Consider the following 24,760-nt stretch of genomic DNA (forward strand, 5'->3'; position numbering starts at 1 on the left):
TTGGGACGATGAAGTTCTTAAAAGAAAGCTTCCGGTGTAAACAGGAAACGGATATAGAATCGTAAGGAAGGACAACTCTATCCAATAATTTTCTTGAAAGCTTGGATCCAAAAGCTAGAAAATATTTGCATAGGAACTAATTCCCCGAGATTTGTCTCTAGCCACTGACAACTTGCTTGCAAACTTACCGAGGGTGATACATGTCATACAGTCGTTTTAAGATATTCAACCATCGTTTTTTGGTTGTTGTTTTTTGCTTAAATCGAATCTAAAACTTGTTTAATGCTTGATAGATCTAATTTTTCAGACCACAATCAATAAGGCTAGGCTATTTTACTTTTTCTTTGTTTTCTTTTTATTTGATTTGACAAGCTTTTATTTTAAGGATAACTGTCCTGATAAACTGCTCCATTTGATAGTTATTGATAGTATAATATATTGTATTAAACAATTTCTGTCATATACTAAGAGAACAGTTTAAAATGAGTGTCAAGAACACAGCTGTTATTTTGTCAAAGATAAGGAGCTTGATGAAAAATACTAAGTATGTTTGTGAACCAATTCATGCCTACATTATACCCACTGGAGATGCCCACCAGGTAAGATAGACTATTTACCCTTGTTTCTAACCTGGGGTATTAAAACCCCCCTGGGAATACCTTGGAGCACATCATGGGGTTCCCTCAAAGAAAATATTTTATTGCCTAACAGATATATTATGGAATTCAATTGGAATATAGACTCCTTGATCGTGTATTGTTGGGAAGAGGGGGCACAAATAATATGAAAGGTTGAGAACTAGGGCATTAGAGTATGTTAGGGTGCATCTTTTCGGATTCCTTCACGAGAAAAATTCAAAACAAGCTCCCCAAAAAATGATTGTTTGGCAACAATCCTATATAAAGTAGACTGTTTTGACCATTCAAATTTGTTACCGTATTGACGTGTTACTGTTTAAACTGGATACTGATGTAATGAAACCTGAATCTATAGAAAAGCTGTTAATGATATAATGAAGATGATTGAATTTGAATTTGATCTAGATATCCTAGGCATCCTTTTCATCACATGTACAAATTGTATATCCTAAAGAATTGTTTAGTGTTAGTCAAGAACATTAGGGAACAGACTTGACAACATTCATAGTCAGAGTTTGTAAATTTCAGAGTGAATATGTTTCTGATCACGATAAAAGAAGAGATTATATCAGTAACTTTACAGGATCTGCAGGTAACATTTTTCTAACCTTTTATGGCACTTTGGAAATAAATGAAAAAAACTGATCACAAATGAAGACTATGTGAAATATGTGAACTCTTATCTCCGAAAAAGAGTTGAAGAAAAGAGGTGTCTTTAGGAATTCTAGATGGTGACACGTGGAAAGTGCTAAATTGTCTAAGGTATCATTAGATCTAGATTTATTAGTATTTAAATTGTGTAACAGGTACAGCCATTATTACTGAAACTCAAGCTGCATTATGGGTTGATGGTAGATATTTTTTGCAAGCTGAGAAACAACTGGATTCAAATTGGACATTGATGAAAGATGGTAAGTATTTTTAAATCCTCTGTCTTTTATTTTGTAATGAAACACATTTTAATGCCATTTTTCTTTCGCGATATACAGCAATTTAGCAAAAGTAAGAAGGATCATTTGATATAAGCTCCACACTTTTAACTTTGTTACAAATAACATATTAATTTCTACCTTGAGTGCTTATCTGTCTATTAGAATTAAGTCTGTAGAAAAAGCTGTAGCTAAAGAACAGTGTTACCCAACCTTTTTCAGCCTTCACACCCCTGGAGCAATCACCTAGACCTTTCACACCCCCAAAAATTGTTTCATTCACATTTCCAGCATGTGATAATGTTAGGTTCTCTCTCAGTTCAAAACAAATTCTTCTCCTACACCAGTTGGCCACACACCTTATACCTAAGTCCCACAACCCAGGGGGTGAAAACACCCCAGATGGGAACCACAGGTATAGAAGATATTGTTTTTCATCAAACATAACATTGTAATTGTGTTTCACTCAAACATCATCAATCAAAATTTTGTTTTAAATTTTCTTTTGCAACCTTAAAAGATACTAGTAAAAATACATAATTAAATGAACTCCGATGGAATAGTAAATTGTAATTTGGCTTGTACTTGTAAAACATTAAATTTTTTAATGTAATATATAATTCAGGTTTAAAGGAAACCCCAACTCAAGCTGACTGGTTAACAAAGGTAAGATTCTCTTTTTTTCTCTATCATATTATAAAGATGATGTATTAGGATACTGATTTTAAATAGACAGTGTATTTGAAAACTAATCATATTTTTTTATATTTTCAGATATTACCAGTAGGGGGTAGTGTTGGAGCAGATCCTTTCATGTTATCTCTTGGTAAGCTAAATTTGATAATATCTAATGCATCAAACTGTTTTAACTAATCTGAATTTATTTAAAAATACATGATGTTTTTCAAGCTTAAAAGTTTATGGAATATGACAATTTATAAAGGGAAAAATATTATGATACATGTGTCTAGAACTCACATTATCATGTTCTCAATAACAGCAAATCTTATGTTAATTTTTAGCCTATAAATCATCTAAAGTGCCACTCTATAATTAGACATTTGATTTTCACAGACACTGGTTTATGTTATTACAATCTTATTATATGATTCTAGAAAAGTGGAAACCATTAGAGAAGTCATTGAAAACTAATGGTCATACATTGATAGCTGTTGATAAGAATTTAGTTGATATTGTATGGAATGATGTACAACCTCCTCCACCAAACAATAATCTTATAATATTGTCAGACACATATACAGGTAATTGTTATTATTATTAAGGGCAAGAAGAAACCTAAATCTACATACCTCGTATAACATTTAATTATTGTTCAGTACTGATAGCATGCATATTTGTGTTGAAATATCCACTTATACAGAAAAATTTGCATAATTGCTTAAGTTGCACACGAGTGGTCTTGTTTGGAGATTTTTGTCACCAATTAGAGTCTTGAGTAAAATCTTGTGTTTGCCTATGCTTCCATGTCAAGATTATCGCGTTCCAGACAGGATTTATAATATCAAACAAGTTTGATAATTGTCTCCAATAGATTTTTCATCTGAAAGACAGACCGTCATCATCCAATCAGTTGCATGCCCCGCATGTGATTATCGACGTAGTGGAAATAGACTTACTGGAAAGTTTGTGCCCGTGCCAGTCGGTGAAACTCTGGACAAGACTCTATTTGGCAATAAAAATATCAGACTCGCACCTTAAATCGTCAGAGAAAAACATTTCCATATGATTTTTGAGTAAAATCCAAATTGGCTAAAAGATGATTATAATGGCTGTAATTTATTTTGTAACCAGTCTCTAAGTCACTTGTGACAAGAAGAAAATGGATATGAATTCCAACTTTTAAATTTCTAACTAATAATATACTAGAACTGTTCTAATAACAGTACTGATGCTGGGCGTGTTACGACATTGAGGTACATACAAAGATAGTCTATTGCAATTACATTGATGTAAATACTTTTCTGCATCTCTAAATTCAAATATCCAAAAGTGCCTGGAGTTTAAAGTATATTGACTAGGAATAAAAGAATGTTTGTCAATTAATAAAGACCAAGTTTCATGAAATCCGGATAAAAAATAAGAAAATTGGTAATGCGCATGCACACAACAAAAATTGGTTATTTCCATTGAATTTATAATTGGATTATACACATACATAGCAAGTTTGATTAAATTCGGATAAGAAGTAAGAAAGTTTATAATGCGCATGCGCACAACAAAAATTCAATATTTCCATCAAATTTAGAATTGGATTGTACACATACATACCAAGTTTGGTGAAATTCGGATAAAAAATAAGAAAGTTGGTAATGCGCATGCGCACAGTAAAAATTCAATATTTCCATCAAATTTAGAATTGGATTATATACATACATACCAATTTTGATGAAATTCGGACAAGAAATAAGAAAGTTGGTAATACGCATGCGCAAAACAAAAATTAATATTTCCATCAAATTTAGAATTGGATTATACACATACATTCCAAGTTTGATGAAAATTGGATAATAAATAAGAAAGTTGGCAATGCGCATGCGCACTTAGCAAATTCGATTGTTCCATGAAATTTAGAATTTGATTATACACATACATTCCAAGTTTGATGAAAATCGGATAAGAAATAAGAAAGTTGATAAATTAAGTGGAGGTATCCCTTTAATGTGCTTCCGGAAGCTTAACTTACAGTATAACACTGTTCAATCCATCCTAGAGCTTATTTATATACCTTAACTGGACACAAAACATTTTAAAGAAATATAGAAGGCAGGGTCTCTTTAAAACTACTTAAACTTTGATTAATATTGGGGTTGACAGCCAGGTTAATCTAATTAGCCGATTTATCTAATAATAGTCCCATGTTAAGTGAATGGGGTTTTGAATTTGCATGTAAGGCATGCATGTTATATATCATTGGAAAGCGCAGGATCTCAGCATTTTGAATCCGACAGAATTATTTCTCTACCTCTAATAGGGCACATGTGAGGACGCTTTAAAGATGCAGAATCAACTTTCAGTGACACCCATAAAACCGAAACCACGTGTCGGACACAAAAAATATTAGCATCATGTAAAAGCTGAAGTCAATAGTAAACATTAATGTAAATATCAACGTCATCCGAGGCCAAGTTCCTTTGATAGACCCATTTAAAGATTTAAGGAAATTGCAACATTTCCTTTAATGTGACTCTGACATCATCAAATGCCACATGAATTGTAACCATTTATTAAGTGCATTAATAATCTGAAAGTGGTATGGCGCTAAATCAATTAGGGTTTGAGATACAGCACTGCAAAAATGTCATTTTGACCATATTTAGACCCCTATAAAATCAGAAGTTGTTGTTTGACCCAAAAGGTCATGAGAAGGTCAAGGACAGCCTTTATCGACATAGTCAATATAAAGGTCATCAAAGGTCAAGGTCATGAGTTATAAGCCTTCAATCTTTGAAAAACAACATCAGGTCGTACAAAAAAGGCAAAACCGAAAATCAAAATTATGCTTCCCATTTTTTGTAGACAGACATTAAACGTATCGTATGACACAAGAGTTATGCAAATCAGATGATAAATGGCCTCTGAATAGCAATTTCTGGAAAATGAGGCAAACCAAAATGGCGGCCTACATGTTACTTCCGGTGCGATTTTTTTTAGTTAAATAAGTTTGTATTAAGGCTAGTAATATAATGCATAAATTATTTTGGACATAACTCAATTTCACCGGAAGTGATACCACCGGAAGTACTAACATCGAAACCGGAAGTGATAAAAAAATTTTGAATGTGTGCTTTTATTCCACTATGCTGGCAGTCTACACTATGTGAGTTTCAAGTCAATCCACCAAACTACAACCGAAATAGTATTTTCTGATTAATTACGGCAAAAAAAAGTAATGAACGAATTTTCGAAAATCGAAAATTTTCAACTGCTATCATTTGTCCTTTGTTACAAGAAATACGATGCAGAAAACCCGATCAAAATCGGTTGATAAACACGCCCTCTAGAGTCCATTTTCCGTTTGTTGCAACATTGCGTAATGTTGCTCAGAAAATTTTCATTTTACATTTAAGCTGGGATTAGCCACGAGTTACGAAACGCCACGAAGTCCGTTTTCCCGTACCTGTTGCCGTTTCCGAGAAAACCGGCCTGCCGTGGACGGAAAAAAAAAAAAAAAAAAAAAAAAAAATCAATACGAAAACAAAGCAGGGCGTTCGCTTCCGAACGCCCTGCAATAAACAAGAAAATTTCTCTATTTAGTTATAATTAGTATTATTATATTGCTGACATACTTCATTACAGGGTTAAGTTGGCAAGAAAAAGTGAAAAAAATTCAAAGCAAATTAACAGAAAAAAAATCAGTAGCGTTTGTTTTAACAGCTCTTGATGAAATAGCTTGTAAGTATTTTGTTTAACTGCTGAGTAATTAGAATTAAAATGTTACAACAAAGAATTTGTATATTGGTGACTCTTTGGAAGATACTGCCTAATTGCTAACATTAACAGCCACAATCAAATGAAATATATCATATTTAAAGCATTTTTATGTTTTTAAAACAATTTTTATATTTGTTATAAAAGCTTATGTTCTTTATGAGGTTATACCACTGTCTTGCTTTTCAAGTTGCACATTGACAACCACCTTAACAGTAAAATGTAGTTCTTGTAATAATATGTTTTTCAGGGTTATTTAATTTAAGAGGATCTGATATTGTCTATAATCCTGTATTTTTTGCCTATACAGTAGTTACTACTGATAAAGTACAGTAAGTTACGGATTCTATTTTAAAAAGACAATAATTTTTTGCAAGGATAATAACTTCAGAAGGATTCTGTCTACCAGCTGGTTCTTGGCCAAACCTCTTGGTATTGATCTTGAATAACATATCCATACCCATTTACAGCTGGAACAACTGGATAATGTCAAGACAAGATTTACGGTCACCTTGACTTGTACACACCGACTAGAACTAGATTAGAATGCTGTGCTATGCTGTGACCAATCAATTGAATCATGTAAGGATTCAATGTGCTATAGTTCTGTTATTGCGTATCATTTGTCAACGTGTTTTTTATTCCAGTTTGTTTATTGATGATAGTAAATTAGAAAATGGTGTGTCAGAACATTTAGAGTTATCTGATACCAGCAATGGCGCCCTAGTTATTAAACATGACTATAACAGTATTAAAGATTTTCTTGCTAAACTTCATCAAAGTGCCGAGAAAAAAATCTGGGTAAGATCTGTGGATTTGGTTCTTGATAAAGGCTGCAAGTAAATTGATTTCTGGTTAATTAATCTGAAATTTTAATATTTTGGATGATTTCTATGAATTTTGAATTGTATCATTTTGTTTGCTAAAATGCAAAGGAAAATATTTTGGATGCCCATGATAACATTGAATAATTTTGTGTGTAGTTGGCATGTGATTGGCTATATATTAATATGTTGATAATTTTGATTATACATTACAGATCAGCGATAAATCTAGTTATGCCTTACACAGTGCAATACCTAAGGTTAGATTTACTCATTTCAGTTTTACACTTTGAATTTGATGTTTCAACATAATTATTACTTTTATTTGACATACCCAGCAATCAACTATAATATTTGAAATTTTGTAGGCTGATGGAAAACTACTTACAGGTTAGGTATGCACATCAGAAGATTTTCATCCATACGGAGAACTCTCAAAAATTTACAATTGGTTTGCTTCAACTCATTAGTTTCGTAAATTGTGCTGTAAATAGTCCAGACATGGTATGGATAAAATTTATTGGTGTGAAATCGATATATTTGGTTTGACATAGTACAAGAATTGTACTATTGCAGTCCCTGATTTCAGAACTTTTTCCAATGAATAACATTTTGATTTCAGTCAAAAAGACTTGTGGAACCGTCCCCAGTTGCTCTATTAAAATCTGTTAAAAATAAAACTGAAATTAAAGGAATGAAAAATGCTCAGGTAATTTATTTTCTATGATAATGATAGTTTACATTATTGTTTAAAAACTTGTCTCAACTCAACATAAAATGATAGATAGAAATACATCATCTTAAAAGTGAAAATATTTTATTATTGTAAATGAGGGATATATACTAAAATTTATTTTAACAGTAAAAACTGTTATAGGTGTAGGCATTCATACATTTACAGTCTTTGTGTTGGAGCTAGATAGGTATGTAAGATACCTTGTATTAAAGGTTGTAAGGTGGTATCTTAATTGTAAATCAATATAAATTGATGTTGAATTTTAAAAAGGAAAGTATATAAGCTTAGAGAGTGTATGTATGTAATTATATAGATATTTTCTGTATATAGATACGAGATGCTGTAGCCCTATGTGAATATTTTAGATGGTTAGAAAAGGAAGTAAGTCTTTTCTTTTATAGGAATTTATCATGATCACCTTTTGACTCAACTTACCTGACTACTGATCATAATTTTGGCATATTCTTTCCAAAGACAGCTTTCTTTTTTTTCATCCACAAATATTCCCTATTTAAAGTGTACAATTCATTTGACTGAATAGATTCGATTCAAGCTGCCTCTGTGACTTTTCAAAATGAAAATCCAACTTAAGGTTATTTGTACATGTAATTAAGTAAATGACAGGCCAATAATAGTGGCAAGATAGATGTTTTATGGATAATAATAACTATCTTGATACTGAGACATTAAGTCAATTCTGCTTATTAAAACAGTATATTTATATTTATATGTAGACTAAATAGATAGTCTTTTTATCAGTCTAAGTTTCCTCATATCAGGCTGTATGTGCTTGTCCTGTTTTATTATTATCCCAAACTCTCTCATTTATTCCCCATGATACCAGGGTAATATTCATGTTATATAAATTACATCCAGAAATGGTTTATTTACAGGTTAAATCTGGTAATTTAACAGAAATAAAAGCTGCTGATAAACTAGAGCAGTTCAGAAGGTATTCTATCTAACATTTCTGCTAGTTTCAGCATTGATAAAATTTATCAGAATAAACCCAGAGACCAATATCATTTTCATGAAAATATTTAAAGGTAATTAATACATAGATGTTAAATGAATAAATTTGTCAATGTTTTGCAGGGAACAAGCAGAATTTGTTAGTTTAAGTTTTGATACTATTTCAAGTTCTGGATCCAATGGTGCTGTCATACATTATAAGTGAGTGGCATTTTTAATCACTAAATTTAAGAGACAGGATTGTAATCAGAAGAATTGTGTAGATAATGTGCAATGTAGATAACAAAAGATTCAAGCATTTAAAACTTGTAGTGATCTACCTATCAGTAAAATTGGATACTACTTGCCTTTGCCATGTGCAGATGTATGCATGTATATTTATGAAAATTTTTGCTATAATCGTCTTTTATTTCAGACCGTCCCCTGAATCTGATAAAGCAATAACTACAGATCAGATCTATCTGTGTGATTCAGGTGCCCAATATAGGTAAATTATCTTCTTTTATCATTTCGACCATTGATTCAAGACATAAACTTGACTTTCTCAAAAAAATCCAGAGTGAATCATACATTTCATTTAATCATACTATAACTAACCTGTTAATAAATTTCTAGAGATGGAACAACAGATACAACTAGAACACTTCATTTAGGTATACCTACTCAGTATCAAAAGGTAAAATTTTCATTCTAAATATTTCTTTCAAAGTAACTCAATTTCTTATTGCGTACAAATTTATTTTTTTGTAATTCGATTTATTTTTGATAAACTTAAATTCTTTATTGTACATTTTCAGTTCTGTAAAAAGCAGAATTTTTATAACTATCATACGTAGCATATCAACTGTACCCTTTTCGTTTCCTTATATCATATGACAAAACTTAAATTTTGGAAAATATATTATCTATTAAGTATATTGATAGTAACTGTCAGTTCCTGGATATATTTTGATCTATATTTTTAGGAATGTTTTACTAGAGTATTGAAAGGTCATATTAACTTAGCAACAGTCATATTTCCTAATGGAGTAAAAGGTACAATACTTATTTATCTTTGTATTGAAATGAGTTTTATGGTGACATCCTAGAAAGTAATTCTTATTTATAATCAAAAATTAATTTATCATGACAATATGCAGTAGCCAATGGTCAGTAAAGGAAGCTTTGCGTCATGAAGATTTGAGAATAAATTTCTTATTCAGAATAAGTTTGTTTAAAAAAATGTTACAACTTTTGCAGGCCATATGTTAGATACCCTTGCTAGAACATCATTATGGAATGTTGGTTTAGATTATTTACATGGTACTGGGCATGGTGTAGGCCATTTTCTTAATGTACATGAAGGTGTATATTTTTTTATATTCTCTTCTCTATTTACTGAACCATACTCTGAAGACAGCTCTTGTTACTGTGCAGCCAATTTAAATGCAATTGGTTTACCAAGAATATCTGCCTACCCTAACAGTTCTGTAAACTAAATGGAATAAACTGAATAATATTTGTGGAGATTTTGATAACAATATGAAGTCACAAATTAACAGAAATAATTGTTATTGTTATATTGTTTCATATTCTTCAGCATCACACTTCAACTAAGCAGCCTCCTCAAGTTTGACTGTATTCTATTTATATTTCATAGGTCCTTGTGGTATTAGTTCTAAAGTATCATTAGCAGACGTAGCTTTACAAGAAGGAATGGTATTGTCTAATGGTAGGTTGACATTATGTCCATTTTAAGACTAACATTTTAAATTGTTATTTTATTCAATTACCAAATTTCATCTGCAAAAAATATGTTATATAATGATATTGGGTTGGTGTCACCAGCCATGTGTGACATTTTTATCCTTCGAGAACACATTACCCGACTGTGCAAATTGGTTTTCCCATTTGCCTTAGTTTTGTAAGTGATCCCATTTGCTGAGTCAATGTATGTGTTATTTTATGCTAAGCTTATATTTTTTGTAATTTTTTTTTGAAGAAAATTTAAACAATTGTCTGTGACCACAACACACTTTTCATTGTAGAGCCAGGATATTATGAAGATGGAGATTTTGGAGTAAGAATAGAGAGTTTAATTCTAGTTCAAAAAGCTGAGACTAAGGTAAAGGCTCTTACTGACATTTTAAAACTGATTTCTTCTGATTACTGAAAAAGGATTTGTTTTCATATTTGTTGTTATTTTGTTTCAGTATGATTTTAAGAATAAAGGATTTTTAACATTTGAAACCATAACACCAGTTCCCTTACAAACATCTTTAATTGATCCCAAGTTATTGACAGAAAAAGAAGTAGGTGTATCTTGTTTTTTCATATCTAATAAATATTAAAGTTTGACTTATTATGTTGTAAATTTCTGACAGGAATGTTAACAATTTGAATTCTGGCCATTTTTGCATTTGTGGCTTTAATGTCATAATCAAGATAAAACTAAAACCCAGACATAAGATGTAAAATTCAGAATGTGATATGCTTTGATTTTGCAGTTGGTTCAAAAGATGTTATCTCTAAATAAGTCAGAAAAACACGTTGTATGCATACCTAGTGGTATAATTAACTTCTCTTAGTATTTATCTTTAATATCAATTCATTATAACTATCGACAATTCCTTCAAAGAACGGACGGACAAAATAAGACATGTAGCGTGATTTATTGCTAAAAGTCACTGAAACAATATAAGCGTATGGTCCACTTTGTGTTCGATAGAAATTTTCTGCCGACACGGAATCATACATGTGTAATCTACCGATGTTGTCGGGTTTCTACCGCTTTTGCATGTTGTCTACCGCTCTACCGGCGGGATACCCGATTCTACCGATTTTTGTTTTTTTTCCTGATCAAATTTTCACGGGACCTACCGTTTTCAACGTTCAAATTCTCTACCATAAATCAACAAAATATCTATCATCACTTGTATCTTAATTGCCAGTAACACGCGTTAATCTCATCACGTAATAATATTATCATTGCCTGATTAATTAATCCCCCAATTAAGATGGTAATTTGATCTATTTTCACCCAATAATGTGTATTTTAAGCCCACGTGACACACTTTTTATAACAACATCCGGTAAATTCTACTTTCGCTTTTATAATAAATTTTACGGTAGCCCTACTTTTACTAAAAAACGAAATCTTGAAGTCTTCTCAGTATTTTATACCGTCAGTGCCAATCTGCCAGGACTATAATAGGCCTATATAACATAGACGTCGTTTCAGAATTATTTTTCATTATCGGTAGATTATCATATGCGACTGGATGTCTAATTCTAATGTAAACTCAAACTTCGTTTCATAAAATCGTTTTGTAATTTTACTGTAGCCTGTAAACATCCATTTGATTGCCTGCATAACGGGCTTACTTTCCATTCTGAAGAACGTCAAAATGGAAGCGGAAAATTCAATTCAATACTTCGTGAGAGTGTTGCAGGAGAAGTATTTAATGATCGGACTGGAGATATTTAAGATGTCATGAACTACACCTTTGGAAAAAGTAACATTGCCAGTTCATATTATTTAATAAATATTGCTTTCAGAACATACTGATTTTTAATATGGTATTACATGTAGGCCTACCGGTACCATTTAATTTAGAGGGCTGGGATCATGCTTGCTTTCTTGTTTTCAAACATCATTTCACCTTGACATTATTTTGATTCAATCAATAGGGCCTACTGAAGAATGATAAAATCAAATTTTTTTTTGGGCCCCTAAATTTGAAATATAAGGCACTATTTCTAGAATTATCCATAATTATAGATTGTTAATTTTAACTGTGTCATGTAGGCCTATGATCAATTTAATTAATTTACAAGGCTTAAAGCTTATTTGAAAAAAAAATGAAAAAAACGATCAAGTTGGAGTTTCAAATCACGAATTTACGCGCTTTGGAAAAATCTCCCGACTTTTCACCCAATCTCCAGATTTTTCAAGGCAAATCTCCAGATTTTTTTCCCGACCTGTACACATGTATGCACGGAATCTGCTAGTTGATCACGTGACTTAATTCGTTGGACAACAACAGCAGACGACACTTGGAATTCCGATTACCGCTTGGGATTATAAGGAAATTCGGCCGATAAAAAATGGTGACGTTTGGTAATATCTGAAATCCGCCATTTTGTATTTGTCAAAGTATACTTTAATACATTTTACTATGCTTGAAACTACTGAATTCATTCTACAAGCTGATATTGTACAGAAAACCCATGTTTATCAAAACAAGCAAATGCAGAGGTCGCACGAGGTCGCACATATAAATAATTAATCATTTCCGGAAATCCACGAAAAATAGGTTAGCACGAAATTAGGTTACTTGACTGTACTGTTACCACAAATCAAACCTTGGAGTCTAAACTTGCAGTGTTTTGAACATATTTTTCCTGTCTCTGTAACATAAGGTTTATTTGTTTGTTTTTTCCAGATTAATTGGATAAATGATTATCATTCATTCTGTCAACAAGTTGTAGGAGAAGAAATGGAAAAACAAGGAAGGCATGAAGCTAAGAAATGGTTAATCAAGTCTACTCAACCTATTGGTTAAACAAGCTCTCATCACTGTCTTCATTATAACCATTGAAGCCTAATGTCTATATAGTAGTTAACAATTACGATATGATTTTATAAGTGTAGTGTAAAAATTATAGCATGATTCCTAGAAGTGTGGTGTATAATTATAGCATGATTCTAGAACTGTGGTGTATAATTATAGCACGATTCTAGAAGTTGGTGTATAATAACATCATGATTCTTGAGTGTGGTCTATAATTACATGAATCTAGAAGTGTGCTGTATAATAACATCATGATTCTTGAATGTGGTCTTTTATTACAGCATAATTCAAGAAGTGTGGTGTATAATAACATCATGATTCTTGAGTGTGGTCTATAATTACATGAATCTAGAAGTGTGCTGTATAATAACATCATGATTCTTGAGTGTGGTCTATAATTACATGATTCTAGAAGTGTGATGTATAATAACATCATGATTCTTGAGTGTGTTCTTTAATTACAGCATGATTCTAGAAGTGTGGTGTATAATAACATCATGATTCTTGAGTGTGGTTTAAAATTACAGCATGATTCTAAAGTGTGCTGTATAATTACAGCATGATTATAGAAGTTTGATGTATAATTACCGCATGATTCTAGAAGTCAAGTGTGGCTTATAACTACAGCATAATTTTTAGAACTGTGGTGCATGATTCTAGAATTGTCTGTAATAACAGCATGATCCTAGAACTTACTTTACTGTAGTCCATAATTACCACATAATTCAGAAGTGTAGCCTATAGTTACAGAATGATTCTAGAACTATATATAATTATAGCATGATTCTAGATCTTGTATTTGTATGCATGATGATTAAGTCAGATTTTTTATCAATAATGGTAGTACACTTTATGATATTTTGTTATGTATGGCACACAAATCTTAAAGATGCAATTAAAGCTACAACGTTGAGCACTTTCTATAAATATTTATTAATCAAAACAATACCGTTAAAACTTATTGTGACCTTATTTCAATATTTAAGTAAAACATCACATTTCTATGAAAATCGTATTTAATTCAGGTTATATTGTTTGACAGAGGGAATAAAAGTTTAAGAAGTTTGACTGGGGTAGACAGGCCATGTTTTCTGCCATAAGATTACATTCACGAGACAGACATCCTATAATTATATCCATGGTTCTTATGTCTGGGAATAAATGATCTATTTATAGAACATGTATTAGCCAACCACAACAATGTATCTCCTTGTTGACGTAGACGAGTTGACTGGTATTCCCTTCTTTCATTTTAAAAATACGGGTTATTCAATGATTTTGGCCTATTTTATGTAGAATTTATGTACAAACCTATGTAAACCTCTGAACTCCACTGACACATCTGTGATACAATAAGTCTCATTAATTTCACTCATTCATATGTTGTCTATTCTTTGTTATTGTTACTTAGCTATCACTGAAATTTCATTTAACTATTTCAATCATTTTTGAACAAAGTTTTGATAACCAGAGTAATTGTCATAAATATATCTGAATGTAAATAAATGTGAAATTTTTACAAGATATGATCATTTTTTATACAGAAAGCCAAATGCAAAAAACCTATCATTGTAATGGCCGGGCTATCTGTATATGCAGCATAACTGTTTGAGCATCATCGTAAGTATTCATTTACTAAGTAATTGAAGGACTCCATAATTCTATAACCTCTTTTTACAGCACAAAGTGAACCTGTGTTAATAAATAGATGCTTAAGAACCAAAGCTTTAATCATTATAAAATATGTATCATCTTTATTGGTGAGCCTAAACACAGAACAAAAGAATAACCAAAATCAATCTTTTTCTGTAGAAAAACAATAACATAACTTGTATCAGAACACATAATAATATAATGCTGACTTTGAATTCCATGGGTGAAAGATACTTTTTTTTAGTATATTTAGTCTTCTTTCTGGAATGTATTTTCTTCTTCAGAGCATTCTTCACAGCATTCTTCACTTTCCTCATCTAAATTATTACTTTCATTATCTGTACTTGTATCATTCATTACCTTAAATCTACCTTCTGAATCGGAGTCGGCTGATATAATATCAGACCCTGTTTCACCTATTAGTATGTACTCTAAACCCTGAAAGTTCATGATACAACTTAACACTCAAATATTACATATTGGTTACAAATATGAAATGATATTCAATATACTCAATATCTTCTCAAATCTTACTCCATAAATATAATTAATATAATAATGATGTACTGAAACCAACATAGGTAGCACTTGTCTATTGCGACAGTGACGAAACCATCGTGTAAATTAAATCTAATATGAATAAGGACACAATGATATCCTTCACTATAAATGACTGAATATCTTACCTTCCAATGTGTAGGTTTGGTGACTATTTGATTGTCTCTTAAATCAAACTTGGTTAAGTTTGATAAACTTAATAACATATCATCACTAACAGTCTGTATATAGTTACCTTTCATATTTAAACTAGTTAATTTAGGTAACTCACTAAAACATTCAGGAATATCTTCAAAACGATTATGATTCATATTCACATAACTTAATGATGTCAGATTCGCAAGTTCTGATGACAACTCTTGAAAGTAGTTCTCAGCAAAACACAGCCAACGTAGTTTTTGTAATTTATAAAACTCTTTAGGAAAAGATGACAAATTATTGCATCTTAAACTCAATTTTTCTAAATTGTGCAAATTCCCTATTTCACGTGGAATATTCATAAGTTGACATTCTACTAACCACAATTGTGTAAGTGACGTTAATTGTCCAATGTCTGAAGGAAGCATTCCTAGGGGATTGTAACATATACTGAGATACATTAAATTTTTCAATTTTCCAACTCCAGGTGGAAATACAGTCAACTGATTATGGTCTAAGACAAGTTCCTCTAATTTGGTCATAGCACTAAGTTCTGTTGGAGGCATCAACAATTTATTGTCATTTAAAGATAATTTTTTAGTATTTACAAGTTTGCGTAAACTGTCTGTTATGATAGTTATACCTCGATGACTTAAATTCACAATTTCATCTCCTCTCATTGCTGCTTGCATTACTAATTTCTCTATTTCTAGCAGATCCATTTATATTTCATATCTTACAACAAGCTGAAAATAAGTAAAAGGATGTAATTTATATATTTTCTTATTAAAGTACATGTAGAATTATCAAACTTTATAATATTGTGGACCAAAAAACAGCAATATCTAATATTAAAAATGTATTCCAACTTTGGGTGAAATGAGTAAAGAAATTCAATTAACTACAACAAAGTTTATTTTTTACCTCAGATCAATGGATCTTCAAACCTGCAACTGTTAGTTCATTAGAAGCAATCTTGATTTACTAAAAATTATTGCTAGGAAGACGCCATATTGTAAACAAAATACTATTTTTACCTCCTTCATTAAAAACCATTGCAAGGGGAGTAACTTAAAAACCTTTCACACCACAAAACAACAACTAATTGTAGCTATCTTTGGATGTTGAAATTGATTTAAAAGGTTATTACAGTCCTGTTTTCCTTCCTGAGTTGAAAAACATATATAAAATTTCATTTTTTGCCCTGCAAAAACAACTTCATTAAAATTTTTCATGTACATGTATGTTTTTTCCTTATGGTTATTTGGAAATTTACAATATTATCAGACAACTAATGCCCTGTGAAAACAATCTCATTAAAATTTTTCATGTATTTTTTTCCTTACAGTTATTTTGAAAATTTACAATATTATCAGACAACAAATGCCACAGGATAATTTTTTCTTACACATAATACCCTGCCTAGGTTTTTGTTCGGTTAATTCTTTTCCATTGAACTCCATAGGATTCATGATCTCAGATAACAAACCATAAACAGGTTAATTACCCCTTACTTTAAGGCATTTGGGCTAAGTAGTAGTTAGTACTACAAGTCTACACTTCCTGTGTAAAATATGAATAAGTAACACTCTTTAGCTTCTCTAACTAGATTCTGAATGTTGATGACATTAGCATTGTAGGGATATAGCAGAAACTTAATGTAATATCTCAAAAAAATGGTTGTAAAAACAAAATGTCTGTATGACTTAGATTTTATTCAGTCAATATAGATCAATAAAGATGTCATCACAAGAAATAAACAATATCACAGATTCCAAAATAATACTTTAAATACAATTCAATATAAAAATAAATAAATCTCAAATAATATCAATAGTCATATTCCAGTTCTATATATACAGCAGTAAATATCAGATCATTTTTATGTATTTTATGCTAAATCTCAACCCATGACCACAATATACAGCACATAAATATCAGATCATTTTTATGTATTTCACGCTAAATCTCAACTCATGACCACATTATACAGCACGTATTTATCAGATCATTGTTATTTATTTCACACTAAATCTCAACCCATGACCACATTATACAGCACGTAAATATCAGATCATTTTTATGTATTTCACGCTAAATCTCAACCCATGACCACATTATACAGCACGTATTTATCAGATCATTGTTATTTATTTCACACTAAATTTCAACTCATGACCACATTATTCCAGTTAATAAATTGAATTACAAAGATATAGCATATATGTCATTTGATAATAAAGGGATAACAGCACTTCAAATATCTATTAACAAATAATCAAATGTCAAACTTATTTACTATAATTGTTTACAGAGAATTGATTCCCATGATTTTTCCTTCATGACTTAATAGTCCGAATTACACTAATCACAAGTCCAGTCTTAAAGATAAACTCATCACAAGTTTTTATGGTTTACCGAGTTTATCTTTCATCTTGCGTAGAACAGACTGTAAACCACCAGTTGACATACGTCGAAAATTGGTATCATTTTGTGATGCTATAGCTTGAATATCTAAATGAAGAAATTCTTCCATTCTTTGTAGTAAATTGTCTTGAATATCAAAATTTGGTTCAAAACCATATTCATTAGATCTAAATATTCTTATTTGATCGATAAGTTGGCAGATAGTTCTGAAATTAAAAGTTAACAAAAATTAGATTTCATTAAAAAACAAACTTCAAGTTAATCAACCTGTCAAAATGCTGCAATGTTACAAGGTCAATGGTGATTAAAAAAGGGTCATCTGCAATGTTAATTCTCATTTCAAAACCAGCTGTGACAATAGGTCCTACAACTAACACAAGCTGACAGCATTAATTGAGCCCTAGACAGTTATGCAAAAAGTGTGCTCAGAGTAGGTCGATATTCCATCATCTTGAAAATGTTCTCAATATTGATAAAATTTATGGGAAAGAATTCTACTGTAACTCACAAAGGTAATTTGCCATTTTTTACAATGGATTCCGACCATTCATATACAAACTAAACTATGTTCCCTTATTACATAGCTGACGCCAGTTATATTACATACCTCATTTTAGTCCATTTAATGAAGCCATTAGCTAATGTAAAACTGCCCATTTCTATTTGTTGTACATGTAGTAAGAAGTATAATGTATATGGTATGGTAGGATATAAAGTATAGTTACTATCTTGTATTAAGTAAAATGGCTCACTCTTTAATTTCAACTGAAATATAAAGTAACATTTTAAATCTACATTTAAGTCGAGAGTAAATAATTCATATTTCTAATCTTACAATCAATATGATATTAAAGTTGTTAAATTGTTTCTGTTTTATTTATGTGTCTCAAGAAATGATATTTTAAACAGCAAGAGGTAGCACAAAGTAATATTCTTGTTTTATCATTGACATAGAAATCAACAAAATTTTAGGGTGTTGGAGTGCTGAGAATATTTGCATGATAAGAATTCTCATCTTTTATATCATGGAACTAAAAAAAAATACCAGTGGTGTGCTCCAAATCTGTTTAACTGTCATCCCATTTCCTACACCTATATGTGGACTAAGTGAAGTTCTTACCTTCATTTTCGACAATGTCTCCATTGTTGAAATATATTTAGAAGAGATGTTTCTCCATATTGGTAATTGTCTTACTATCACATTTTCTAAACCATCAATAATTGATACACACAGAGAATAATTACGTATTTCTTCACTAATCTGTGCCACATTGATAAATTTAGTCAGTAGTTGAACCTGAGCCTATTGATATAAAGAAACATGATTAACTAAATTTAGTCATTCATTTAAAAAAAACAAAAAATTTTAATTTTAAAAAGTTTTAAGGGGCCCTCACACCATTGTGATCACTAGTTGCCTAAGGTTGCGAATAAAAATAACTGTCACAAGTTTCAAACACAACTCTGAATCATAAGTTGTATTTGTTACTCATGACCACTTTCATTATTCACAGCCATACGCAACTGTTAATTGTTATGGTGTCAGGGTATCTTAAAGATTTAGATTGCATTCATTTCTTTCAATTAGTTACAATTTATCCAAAAAAAAAGTGCAACCAATTGATAAAATTATAATCATTTATCAAATAATTGAAGTGTTAATTTGTGCTAACCTTAGGATTACTACAGCTTACTAGTTCACCAGAAACCCATTGTGATATATTGTGTGATAAACTGATCAATTCATCTAATATTTTACTTGGCATCCATTGACCAAGAAATAGATTTTTAGATTCACCTCCACTCTCTCTTCTTCGTATCATAGATGGTGTACAGAGACCAGGTAATGATAGAGCTACACATATTCCATTAGCTTTAGAATTTAAATATTGTATTGGATGTGACTGTTGAAATATTTCCTGAAGAAAAGAAACAATACTGAACTCTCGTTGATTAACATCTTTAACATATATAGTTCACAAACACATCTTAGTCTTTCTAAGAAATTATGATAATCTTAGAATGTCTCTGTAGATATACATGGTTAGGAGATTATACAGACTTATTTTCAGTTTATTGTTCGGATATTATTATAAGTGAACTTTCAACATATCAAATGTAAAACCTGCAAAACTGTATATTTCTTGCAACTCAAAGTGATAAGTTTCGGTTCTTATTTGCAAATAATTTCAATGTCATTTCTATCATTAGTCATGTGACAAGGAATCATGATAACTATAGTAAGAAGATAAGTATTTACCTGAGTAATAAGTGTTAACTGTTCAACTAATATTTGTGGTGTATAATCTAATAATGTAAAGGCATCATTTCTTTTTGTTATTCTGGGGTAAAATCCATCATCAATATCATTATTATTACAAGCTTTAGTTATACTAGTTAAATCTTTAAATGATTGGACTCGTTTAGCTGGTGATCTTCTAGTTAATGATTTGAAGGAATTCCACTGAAAATGACAAAAATTTTATTTAAAATGTTACTATTGAATTCATCCCCGAGGATATCTAATCCATGTTTCATTAACAACAGCTAAATATTCAGTTAAGTACAAATATAAAAGTATTCTATACATCAAAAAAACATCATACTTTTTTGCAACTGATTTAGCAAATGAAGATGGACAATGCCAGGACAGTGGCATTAGACTACTCTTTCTTCAAGTTCCAACTATCGAAGAATGATAGGGATCTTTCAAATGCACATCCTGTAAAACATGCTGCTATGTTTATTGTCCAATCCAAATGACCAGACTATTTTATGCATGTATCACTAACAGCTGTAAACCATGTTGAAATAGGTATTATTTAAACCAATAGGCCTGCTGGGATTGAACCATGGACCTAGGAAGCATCTAAATCATTGAGCCACAACAGCTCACATGTATTCTAGCATTTGGATGAAGCAAAAAAATGATTCACTGCCCAAAAAACAATAATTTAAATGAATTTAACTACATGTACACCTAGATCAAAATAAAAGGTTGATTTCTTTTCTAATACTTGATTTAAAATATATATTTATCATGATTGTGATAAAGGTAAAACAAGAAGTTCATGTAAAATTTATTGATGATTTGAAAGTGTTGATAAAAGTAAAGATGTGAAAACATTTGCTAGAACTAGATAAAAGGAAACAATAGCAAAAAGGAACTAAAATAAACTTGTAAACTAAAAACAAATATTACCTCTTTCATTGTCTCTCTAACCTTAGATATAAAATTAATCACAATATTTACCTTTCACCAAGTTTCACATTGCAATTCAAATTTCATTCAGTGAACAGAATCTTACAATTTGATTTTTATATGCCAGATGAAATATGCTATTTTGATGAAAATTCTGTAACCTTTCTTGATCTAATAATCTTAGATATTCATACATCCCTATTACAAAATACAGTTTTATAAGATTATAATCAATATCTACCTTCTTAGGTGATTCCAGTTTTAAATATAATGTGGCTTCTCCTTCATCTTTCTCATCATTAGAATTATTGAATTTAATTTTATAACCATTGGAACAAAGTCGCAGAAGTTCTGAGATAGATTCCTGTTTATCATCATTATAAGAGAGTTGTGTCATGAAAAACTGTTCCAGTCGGAATAACAATGTTTTATTTTGCTGAAAATCTATGGTATAAAAACCTTCCATCCAATAATAGAGAATATCTAAAGCTCTCTGTTTTATACACTGAATTCTAGGGTCCTTGGAATCGGATCTGAAATGAAAAAAATTTCAGTGTTTAGGAATTTTATTTTTAAATTTTAGTGGCATAAATTCCTGTTTGAAAAAATTTCAATTCAGGAAACAATTCCACTAATGGTAAAGTCAACTGCAAAATATCAAGTTTTTGATGTCCAGTTTTGTCCTCTGAAAAGGAATGTAACAATAAGTCATGTGAAACTGCTAAAAATATATTTACCTTGAAGCTGCAGTATATCGATATATAATAAAGTTTAATAGACTATCAGATGATAAGAAATATCTATAAGTATATAAAAACTGGTGTATAAAACCATTACTTATAGCACATCTGAAACAGAAACATTTGATATAGGATAATAAAAAAACAAGTACTTTCAGGTTTGATCACCTATACAACCAACATTTTTCATTATCACAAAGATACAAGAAGTGGTGGCAATACAAACTATAATCTCAGTATATTTCACAACAAAATCAAATCTAAAATATTAAAGAAATCAAATTAAAATTTATTAAAATAAATTATACTATGTCCAATGTACTCACGTAATAAAAAGATAAGCCATTAAGGCTTGAGTTTCACCAGCTTGTAAAACTTGTATCTCACAATTAGAATTAGGATCTACCATATACTGAAACTGTAGTAAAGGATTTTCTGGATAAGGTTTTAATGATAATGTCTCATTTACTATATTTAATGATAAACTATAGGAATACTGTAGATGAATACCATTAAATTCTGCTAATAACATCTGAAATATAAAACATTATGAATGAAAAAAATCTAAATGAAACAACATACAGGTATACACTTTACTGTTCTGCATCTTATTGGGATAATGTAGAAGGGACACATCTGTAACAGACTGTCACATACACTTTTTGTTATTCCTTGTTTAATCTGGTTCAATAAACAGAATAGATCTTCTAAATAGAATTGAACGTTTTGTAGAGTTAAGAAAGTGAAGACTTTTAATATGCTGACCAAACTTTAAATTAATAGTTTTTAAGTCCATGTATCTTCATGGTGATAGTTATATAACTATATCATTTCTATATGTTGAAAAAAGTACTTACCTGTAAGTGAGTTTGACACAACTGGAGAAAATGAACTTTCCTTGTCATTTCTTCTAAATCTTTCAATACTTGAATTGCTACCCCTTTCTGATCATCTACAATTTAATAACCATTGTTATAATAAAATTTGTTCTAAAAATATGTGGTAATATGTAGCGAGGCAAACTGTAGAATTGACTGTGTCTGTCAGTCATGAGAGCTCCCTTTTGTATGACTGTGTGTTTTCTCACCATACAATAATTACAGTAATTTCAATACTTCACTTTTATTTCAGTGAAGGCAAGAAGCAAATAAGTAATATCAAAATAATGGTGACAAATGATAATCTATTCCATTCTGTACAAACCTTTAGATGTTTTCACAGGATCAATCAATTTTTGATAAAACTTCTGACTTTTTCGTCTCATTTTTTTCTCCATACCAAGTTGTTGTTGTACTGATAGTAATTGGTGTTCTATTCCTGCTTTATCACCTTCATCCTACAGACAAAAACATTATTTTAATATTGATAACTAAATGTGTTAAAACATGAATGAATGTCTCTCTACTTAGTGCCTAGTCTTGTCAAAATTGTATGCCAAAGACCAGCATTGTTTTAATTGCTAGAGTTCATTTCAAAATTTATTGGCCAATTGAGATATGTACATGTATTTTGCTTACTGGAATAAGAAATATTGATCCAAACACCATGTAAAACATTAGAGGGATAGAATATGTTAATAGTAAATATCAAAAATACAATAGACACTTACAATATGACTAGAAAATTCTTCTAAATCCCCACTAAAATCTGTATGTACTGATGCCCAGTGATGTATAACTTGTATTTTTCTAGGCAACAAAGTTTCTGATTTCTCCAATAAAGTTGAGAGTGTTTTTTTCGATGCTTGTTTTTCACCAATTTGAATTTGTGAGCCAATATCATGTCTAGCTTTCAATGGTTGAGAATCAGTTCGACTACTTTCTGAATCACTACTATATTTATTAACATATCTCCTCGTTAGATTGTTGTTTGGTTTGGCATCATATTTTCTTATTTTAGGTACATATTGTGAGGTATTAGAAGACTGGTTCTGAGGTGTTAATTTGATGTTACTTGAAGACGAGTTGGAGGATATTTCATCTGGTGAACAATATCGTTCAGAATATGATTTTGGCAATTCTGCAACTTGTAAATTTTCACTTTTTGATAGATTTCTGTTGAACTGTTTATTTTGTCTGAAAGAATCTTGTCGATTTACTTTACCAACTTTACTTTGGTCACCATTTTGAGTCTGGTTTGATTTGAATGAATAACAATCTGACACTGGCCTGTTATATTGTCTTTGTGAAATGTGTTTTGGAGTATCTATAAAATCAATGTTCTCATATTCATGAACGCTGCCAGATAGTTGGACATAATCGGATTCTAAGTTCATAGAAACACTACCAGGCGATGAATCACCACAATACTGATTACTTATTGGTGATGGAACATCTACTGTCAGGCTTCTATTTGTCTCTCTTATAAACGACTCCGATTCACATTTCAATTTACTAGTATGTTCTGGCGACTGATTTTGTGAATTGTTAACAATATTGGACATGGAAGAGCTTTTACTACGGTCTAATTGGTACCGTTTTTTAAATTTCCTGCGTTTCTCTTGTCTTTCTGTATCAGTTGAATCAGATGTTTCACTAATTCCACTAGTACGTCTGTATAATGAAGATCTTAAAGGATGAGATCGTTGTAATTCTGGAGGATTAGATTGTAATGGCGGATTATATTTAACATCAGAATATGATGCAGATAATTGGGGATTTTTGTAGTTTGAATCAGGTAGTGATTGAAACGGCTGGTTCTGCACATAAGAAGGTGCTGAAAGACGTCTGTGGTCATCATAACTTTTCTCACTGGCATTTGTAGTTGTTGGTATTATATTTCTAAAAAGTAAATATATCATATTTAAATAAGATTGGAATAAACCCCTGTTCTTTTATGGTACACTATAGAGTACAGAGTACATGCTGCTGCAATAGATATAAGGTATTCTAAATACTAATCCTTACCTATTATGAGAATGATTAATAATACCATATAAAGT

General features: G+C 30.8%; 3 protein-coding genes across 3 annotated transcripts; 1 reads left to right on the forward strand and 2 right to left on the reverse strand.

Annotated features, from left to right (window-relative positions):
- Positions 1-69: 69 nt before the first annotated feature.
- On the forward strand, positions 70-14,624 carry LOTGIDRAFT_215291 (hypothetical protein). The gene is made up of 23 exons (XM_009056071.1): positions 70-599; positions 1,167-1,230; positions 1,445-1,549; positions 2,193-2,233; positions 2,342-2,393; positions 2,683-2,829; positions 5,885-5,980; positions 6,267-6,348; positions 6,664-6,817; positions 7,056-7,100; positions 7,463-7,549; positions 7,907-7,957; positions 8,470-8,528; positions 8,672-8,749; positions 8,964-9,035; positions 9,164-9,224; positions 9,514-9,583; positions 9,788-9,892; positions 10,188-10,259; positions 10,576-10,652; positions 10,741-10,839; positions 12,973-13,209; positions 13,242-14,624. The coding sequence occupies exons 1-22, from the start codon at positions 483-485 to the stop codon at positions 13,090-13,092; spliced, it is 1,854 nt and encodes a 617-aa protein (XP_009054319.1). The 5' UTR covers positions 70-482; the 3' UTR covers positions 13,093-13,209; positions 13,242-14,624.
- Positions 14,625-14,833: 209 nt separating this feature from the next.
- LOTGIDRAFT_189008 (hypothetical protein) lies at positions 14,834-16,443 on the reverse strand. Its single transcript, XM_009056072.1, has 3 exons — positions 16,375-16,443; positions 15,441-16,196; positions 14,834-15,192 (listed from the first exon to the last, which is right to left on the reverse strand). The coding sequence occupies exons 2-3, from the start codon at positions 16,170-16,172 to the stop codon at positions 15,004-15,006; spliced, it is 921 nt and encodes a 306-aa protein (XP_009054320.1). The 5' UTR covers positions 16,173-16,196; positions 16,375-16,443; the 3' UTR covers positions 14,834-15,003.
- Positions 16,444-17,145: 702 nt separating this feature from the next.
- LOTGIDRAFT_215301 (hypothetical protein) lies at positions 17,146-23,095 on the reverse strand (the record flags this gene model as incomplete). The annotated part of the gene is made up of 10 exons (XM_009056073.1): positions 17,146-18,083; positions 18,485-18,642; positions 18,998-19,180; positions 19,551-19,796; positions 20,138-20,341; positions 21,285-21,612; positions 21,817-21,927; positions 22,146-22,351; positions 22,677-22,771; positions 23,023-23,095. 10 exons carry the CDS (start codon positions 23,093-23,095, stop codon positions 17,858-17,860), a joined length of 1,830 nt encoding a protein of 609 aa, XP_009054321.1. The 3' UTR covers positions 17,146-17,857.
- Between the last annotated feature and the right edge of the window lie 1,665 nt (positions 23,096-24,760).

The sequence above is a fragment of the Lottia gigantea genome, assembly GCF_000327385.1.
Source record: "Lottia gigantea unplaced genomic scaffold LOTGIsca_26, whole genome shotgun sequence".
Lineage (NCBI taxonomy): Eukaryota > Metazoa > Mollusca > Gastropoda > Lottiidae > Lottia > Lottia gigantea.